Raw genomic sequence first — 8,184 nt, 5'->3', positions numbered from 1 at the left:
AAGTTAAATATGATTATAACCAACATTAGTTAGGTTTACCATTTCAAGCATGATGCTTCCCACATCTCCAACAACCTGCTGTTCCCGCCTGCAGACTTTCATTATATTGTTAAAATTACTGTGGATCTTCAACATCTCTTCCAAATTAGGAAACAGAAGATACAAATGATCTTGGGTTAAAAGTTGTTCCTGTTGAATGGGCTTGAAAAACAGCTTATCCAGCACTTTAAGGTTTCGTACATGCGTGCGTTCAGTATGAAAAAGTTCTGAAATAAACATATAATTCACCCACTTAAAAAAAAACTAACGTTTTATAACAAAAAATACTTAACTGCTAAATAAGGTGAAATAAATTACTTTTTTTCAAATATATAGATATATATTTTTTAGCCAAATGCTGCAAAATTTAAGATACTCAAAAAAAATATTAAATTACAAAAGAAATAATACAAAAATTATGAATAAAGGCATTTTAAACAAGTACTATGAAATGCTCTATTACAATACAGATATAAATGGAATAAAACTGAATATTCTATGTATGTACGTAATTATATTTATAAATCTATTATACTTCTTTCCAATTATAAGTTATTATTCTAAAGTAGCAACAGATACATTTCTACATAGAGTATTTTCCTTGACAATATTTTAAGTAACCCTTGTATATATGTATGCTATATTTTCCTTGACAAATTTTAAGTAACCCTTGTATATGTATGCTATATTTTCCTTCACAATATTTTAAGTAACCCTTGTATATATATGCTATATTTTCACTTAATTAAACAAACATATTACACTTTCAGAACCATAAGGAGAACAAATATAGTAAAGTATTCAAAAGGCTATAAAGTTAGTCAAAACACAGGTAAAATAAACAGTAACAGCACAACTAGTTCTGAAACACATACATCTTAGTCAATACACGATAGGAAATTATACCATTTTACTGCACAGATGAAAGCATTCAGGTATTTGCAATGGTAATAATGTAATATAAAACATAAACATGGATATTACCATTTATCACATCTTGACGTTTTTTTTCTTTGGGCTTCATAAGACGTATCACATTAATATTCACATTTTCTTGCCACTTAGGTGGATCATTTTCTGCATCCAGGTCTGAATCATCCAACTGATGGAAGTTGGACGAGGACGATGAAGGAGGAACAGTGGACGGTGATGGACCAGTGGAAGGAACTGAACTTGAGGCTGAATCTGTAGGTGTGCCTCCAGGAGTTTTGTGCACCATTTCTACAGAGATGCTCGGACTGTCAAGACTTCTAATAAGAAAAGCATTCAGCTTTAATGTTTTCTATGGAAAAATAAGATGGAAATCTAATATTAATGGTAATTCAATTAAAAAGCCACACTGACCAGGATATCCAGACCTCCACTATAAATGCTGTGTAATTATTCCATTACAGTGTTATTCCCTTACTTTCCCAAATCTACACAAATATCATAAAACTTACACCAGATTACCAGATGATAAATATGTTGACATCAGAAATGGAACTATACGGATTAATTTTGTTTGAATATGTAAACTACTGCTTTAATCTCATTTGATAGTTGTAGATTACATCAATTTTATATTAAAACATTTTAGAATATAAACACAGAATGTGTTTGCACAACAAAAGCTAAAAAAAAAAACCCACCATTGTCATGACTTTTTTTTTACATTCTCCTCACATTATAGCTTATAATAAACAAGAATTAGACACATTTAACTGTGATAATTTCAAACTGACCTTGTTGACAAGCTTGAATTAGATGAGCTACCTGAGTTGTTGAGGTCAGACGTATTTTTTTCATCTACTTCTGCATCACTAGAAACATTAAGGAAAAGAAGAAATACAAAAGCTGTTAAAGTGGATTAAATTTAATTTTAACAGAGAAAAGAACTGTTATTTAACCCTCTCCAGACGGGTCACATGTCAAAGGCCATATCATAGTATTTGTTGACTCGTATTCAAAATTTTATTGAACTACTATTTCATGAATTTATGTCAATAAGTTTGGTATCAAATTTTAGTATTATACATTATGTAATTTCTTAATTTAAAAGTAAATATTAGAAAAACACAGTTAAACATCGATTTTTGTGTGTCACATTGTATGTTGAATGCAACACTTGTTTCAGATTAGATGATTGTGATGTCAAAATACTAAGTCTTTAGTTTCATACAAATTAGTAACTCAAATTACCTATATTCACAAGCTAGAATATAAAATAAGAACCTCATATATTTTCTATTTACTGAGATATCACTCATGTACTGAGTCAAATACAGTGGCCCCGCTAACCTTTTTCCATTTTTGGAAACAGTCCCTTATATACATTAACTTCAATATATGGCATGTGAATAACCAATCAAAAGATCAGAATGTCCCCTAGTGACTTTCTCAACCATTTCCATGTGTTAGGATGCCATCTCGTTATTTCGAACCAAGATTTCAAGAAGGTAGGTTGTGTCATATTTTCTTAGACCCAAATACAGCTTAGTTACTAAACTTGATAAATTACAGTGGAATTCTATGTTATCTATATAGTAATTTATGATTTTTTGGTTATTCAACCGTGTATATAAAACCTAAAAAAAAATTACTTTGTTTCATATCCTCCATATACGAAATTTTAAAAGGCTTAACAACCTATGTCAAGCAGCAACCGAGTACAAAGGTCATAACTAGTAGAGATAATAGTTTGCTTTACATCTTTATTTACTGTTCTATGTTTTAAGAAAAACAAGTTTAAGAACTTATTTCTCAATAGTAATCTATATACATATATAATGTATAACAACTAAAATTTACATTTATTTCCTAATTTTTTATGGTGGTTACAAGAGCGGTCAAATCTACCAAACCCATACAGATATTCGTTAGTGAAAATAACACATAAAATATAATTGTTTTTCTTAAGAAATGTTTGATAACTATCTGGACATTTTATGGATTTCGCATGTGAAATTTGAAACTTTTCTGATGCATAAAAGTGTTTTTAATCTTCAAATAAAAATTACTTTGCATGTTAGATAGACAACATGCAAAAAGAAAAAAAAAAGGCATGATAAAAACACTGCTTAACAAACCTTAATAAGACTTAATTTAAAAAATTTGACATTTTGTGTATGAAAGCATTGTAATGTTTAACGATAATCAGCCAAATTTCGTTAACATATGCTTACTAATTTAGAATTTATAGCATGAAAACTGTAACAAGCACAGAATGGTTATGAGGTCAAGTCCCTGGGGCTGAGATCGTGCTGAAAGAGTTAAATGCATTTCACATTATAACTTTTAAACACTTATACCATAAGATCAAACATACAGTTGGTGTGACCATGCTTTTTGGAATAGTAAGTTTATTTATTATTACACCATAAGATATTGACCTTTTTGACCTTGGAATATTTGGATCACTTCGTTTTCTTATAGGTACTCTGTTTTCTCTCTGTGAAATAGAAATATAAAACAGAAACTGGTATAAGTAACTATCAGTTCTCCAGGAGTAATTCTCTGGTGTATTTGTACAATAAAAACAGTGTCCAACCAGTAACTAAATGTACATTTTGTTCTACTCATAATTTATGTTTACAGACTTTTTTTTATTGCATAATCAATTCAAACTCTATTAGAAAATACTTTTATGTCACGCTACGTACACTTACTTTGACATTCAATTTTAAAGACTATTATTGCAGATAAAACCAATACTTAAAATGATGAAATGGGACTTTCTCTTTCATGATGTCAAAAATTAATTATAAACAGAAATAATTATAGTTGTGATAAAAACTACCACCAAACTGGTTAAATTGATACATTTACACAAACACAGATTTAAAGTACAAAGTAATGAGGTCAGGACACTTTAGTTATAAACATTTCTTTGACTTACAACCCAGAGACATAGAAAAGTTTTAAAACATAAACATGCATATCTTGAAAAATGACTGTATGAACAAAATTATTTTAACAAAACAAGACTATAAAAAAAATATAGGCCAATCATTTTACTCAGTGTTACATTAGATGACACCACCACTTAGATGAAGTATTACAATATATAAACAGCAATATAATTTACTTTCTTTATGTTTCACCAAGACTTTTTGTGTAAGGTAGAAATTAATTTTTTGTTGCTTACTCGTAGAGTATAATATCAGACAAAAAACCCAACTACACAAGATCTTTCTCAATAAAACATAGCCTTCAGTAAAATAATTTTAATTTATAAGTAAAAAGGTTGTGTGCGTCATATTTATTTTCCTCATGGTGTGTTAATTTCCGTACTTAGTTGACGAATTATTAAATGTTTAAAATTGTATTACGTGACAACTTACAAGTTTGAGGTTTGAAAAGTGGCACTTTGGGATTAAACTGAGTTCATTAAGAAAATTATAATTATTCAAGTTAAACATAGTTATTTAATAAATCAAAAATGTATGCTGTCTTTCAAATTAAAAGGCTGAATACTGTTCTCGTATTTCTTGCTTACGAGTCTACCACTATAAATTACAGAACAATATGGCAGTGTAAAACCGTACGTAATACACTGTAAAAATGAATTACACCAGATATTCTTGAATGATTATAAAACTAATAATGTCATGCCTCAATATACTATCTATCGCATTATAAGATTTATTGCTATTCTCATATAAAACTATAAAACAATATGGAAGTACAAAACTCAATGTAATAAATTATAAAGACTAATTACCTCAGAAATGATTGTATAATTAATAATGTTATGCCCCAATTTCTAAAAGTTAGACAAAAGTATTTAAATAAATTTAATCAATGAACAAAAGTTCAAGGAACTAATACTCATGTGATATCTAATTTCTCAGATTATGTTTTGATTGAAATTGAAAGTGTTAGCACACAGTTTGAAGTTCAGAATACGAGTTTGAAAATTATTTGTTGCCTTTTTTAAAAATGATTAGAAGTTACAAAACACAAAATAAGGAACCGTCTATTATTTTCTAATGATTATAATTCAAGGTATAAACTGCATAATCTCAGGAAAAAGGAACTGACTGCAATAAGAAACCTAAATAAAAATCATAACACCATTATCTTTATGTGGTTTCAGTATATTTATTTAACTAAACAGATTATATTTCTAAGACTAGTACTATCTTAAATGACAATACCAAGTCTTGAATGTTTATACAGAGAAAGAAATTTACTGAATTATTTATTAAAATTAAAAAAAAACACACGAGAATGTTCATTGTAAAAATGCACTACACTGCAGCAAGTTCTTTTATCACAAACATTAGACCTATTGTACAGACATGTGGAAATGTAAATTTTATATATTCCCAGGATTAACTGTACAGAAAAATAAAGCCTTCAGTGTCAAAATCATATTGACTAATTCATTAGAAAATCAGTTATTTTATAGAAAGGAGTACATGAGTGACAATAGACAATGCCTCATATAAAAACAGAAATAATGATTGATGTTTATACAGCAAAATACCAATCTGAATGGAACATCAGGTCATTTATACTTCTTTTATTTAACTAGGAAGTTGATGAAATAATTGAATGATATTTAGTATACTAGTCTTAGATTGTAAATAAGTATGCAAGTGAGATTGGGGATTTGCATTCCGTCAGGAAAGTAATTTCTGTTCGTTTTAAACTCACTTGTAATGTGATTGAAGTAATTTTTGAAATGTTTCTTATTTATCAAGTATTAAGTTTCAGACATGTAAAAGAAAAAATATGATTTGAAAAAATAAATAAAAAAGATTTAAAATATATGATACAAGTTGAATGTTTTTTATGGTTACTTATAGATTAAAACTACATTTGACCACCGTTCTAGACTCAAGTGATGATAGATTTTCTGAAGTACTAAGAAGATCACGTGAAAAGATTTGTTCTCGGACAAAGTTCTACTGTATTAACCTTCTGTTATATTACACAATGGATACCGGTGTTTGTATGTGAAGAGTTTGTACCGTTAAGACAGTTACATGGTCATTACAAGTAACTGTGGAGAAGTATGACATCAACTTCCTGCCACTTTATCTTATATTCGCAAATAATCAAGAACAAGCTTGAAAAATACGTTCTGTTTATATTTGGTTTAACATTCATAAATACTCAAGCTTTAATGTCAACTTCCATTCCCGACCCCCTGTCCTTTTAAGAAGTAAAATTATGAAATTTTTAATGCAGGTACCTATATTTCTGATGGCTATAACTATAACCTTACTATAGAACACTTAACATCTGATCAAAGTGGTGCTTTAAAACATCATTCAGCTGAATACTATTTTGGTTACTCTGTGAAACAATATCTTTATTTACATAATTAATAATTTGTTTTTGGTCGATTCCTTAAGTCACTTCTTGAAAAGTTCTTTTATGATACAAAAAATTTCATTAAATATTAAACTAATGTCAAGGGCATAATTCTAAACCCACAAAAACTTACAAACTTCACAGAAATATATACAATGAAACAAATATATCAAGGTCAAATAATCAAACTTTTAAGTTTCATAAAACTGGGCTAACATTAGAAAAACAAACACTTTCAGAGTGATAAATAACAAACTGATCAACCATAAAAATGTATTTTAAATTAAAAAAAAACTGAACGATCTGAAGAAAACTGTGGCACTTAGTATTATTTTCTGTATTGTTATAAAAAAACCACAAGCTGGAAGTTGGCCATCAAAACTAATACTTGGTGTAAATCAAAGAATATTGCAAACCTGTAGAGAGAATAATATTCCATGCCCAAATATCAGTATTCCAGTTTTCTATAGATTAGAATAATATTCCATGTGCAATGCTTTTTATTCTCTCCAGTTTACCTATCGCTACTATAGTTCCCGATACCAAACCTCTACGAAACAAAATGAATTCTAACTGAACTTCAATGACGTCAGTAAGACGTCAGACGCTTGGTCTCAACGTAAATTCTATCATGCACATGCGTTATTGAAACTACACTTTACAATGTGGGATGAATTATCTGTCAAGTTAATGAGTACTAAAAGTGGCCTGAAAAAGGAAAATAAAAAGGAGGGGGTGTACATGTGTTTGTTACTAGATAACAGAACTACAAATATAACATCCACCGTGTTAAATTTATTGATTTATGTGGAACTACCCAAAATCTTGATTAGAAACGTAACTTTCAAGAACAATGCTTATTATAAAAACACTTAAACCACTTAAGTAGCCAGAAAGTTTTTGGCACTGAGGTAAAAAATACAAATATCACTAAGTTACAAACTTAGTTTTTTGATAGTGACTTCGTGTTTACTTAGATTCAGTTTATCTGATGCCATAATTCTTTGAACGTACCCAATTTTTAAAAGAAAAGAGACGGGTTATAACGCTTAACACTTATACATTCACTGATTCCCCCCACCCCCACAAAAATCGTTGGATTTATACAAATTGCATGACCTAATTACAGTGTAATTACGCTAGTGACTTTAAAAAGCGTCCGAAGTTATGTTGCTACACAACATTAAAAGTACTGGCAAAAGTGTATTAATTTTTTTATTTTGTTCTCAGGCTTATTACAACATTGCACCGGTATTCCACATTAGGAAGCTCTGGCTGGAAACCGGCAATTTTGCTATTCGTAATAGTTTTTAACCTATCGATAGAGTTCGTTGTGTAGAGAGAAATGAACGTTACATTTTGAGAGTATATCCCACCGAAACATGTCTAGTTCTTATTTGGATAATTTAGAAACTTCATTAGAACGATTTACATAAGAAATACAGCGACGTTTAGCTGCGTATGTGAGACGTTCTACGTGGGTGAGCTGGTGAACAATGTTTAATTCTAGAACCATTACACAGTGTATTCGATTTCTATTACAGCATTTTCCGAGGCAAGACACTGGTACAGTGAAAGAACAAACAGATGAAAAGCCCAGGACAAACAAATTTCAAATACGACTATCTAACGCATTATGACAATAGTCCACTATCTGCAGGATTTCCGTTATCATTATTGCTACGATTGGTCGTCACCTATAAAAGGGATTGTTACAACATACTGTTACGTCTCCGTTTCTTCATTGATTTTTCCGTAACTTCGTTCCGACGAAACTTTAACGACACAAGTCTTTACTTAATAAAACTGGTTTATTCTTTCCGAATATAACTTTACGATACA

The 8,184-nt window shown here is 29.6% G+C and overlaps 1 protein-coding gene across 3 annotated transcripts in view; it reads right to left on the bottom strand.

Moving 5' to 3' along the window:
- LOC106465761 (rho guanine nucleotide exchange factor 11-like) overlaps nt 1–8,184 on the bottom strand; it is a 78,546-nt gene that overhangs the window by 34,282 nt on the left and 36,080 nt on the right. For all 3 annotated transcript variants that reach the window (XM_022393690.1, XM_022393691.1, XM_022393692.1), the window contains 4 exons: nt 3,411–3,469; nt 1,764–1,841; nt 1,024–1,289; nt 40–266 (listed from right to left, as the gene is read on the bottom strand). In XM_022393690.1, the coding sequence (XP_022249398.1) occupies nt 40–266; nt 1,024–1,289; nt 1,764–1,841; nt 3,411–3,469 (630 nt within the window). The remainder of the gene's footprint in view (nt 1–39; nt 267–1,023; nt 1,290–1,763; nt 1,842–3,410; nt 3,470–8,184) is intronic.

The sequence above is a fragment of the Limulus polyphemus genome, unplaced genomic scaffold (genome assembly GCF_000517525.1).
Source record: "Limulus polyphemus unplaced genomic scaffold, Limulus_polyphemus-2.1.2 Scaffold2043, whole genome shotgun sequence".
NCBI lineage: Eukaryota > Metazoa > Arthropoda > Merostomata > Xiphosura > Limulidae > Limulus > Limulus polyphemus.
This window is presented reverse-complemented; position numbering and strand designations above follow the sequence as displayed.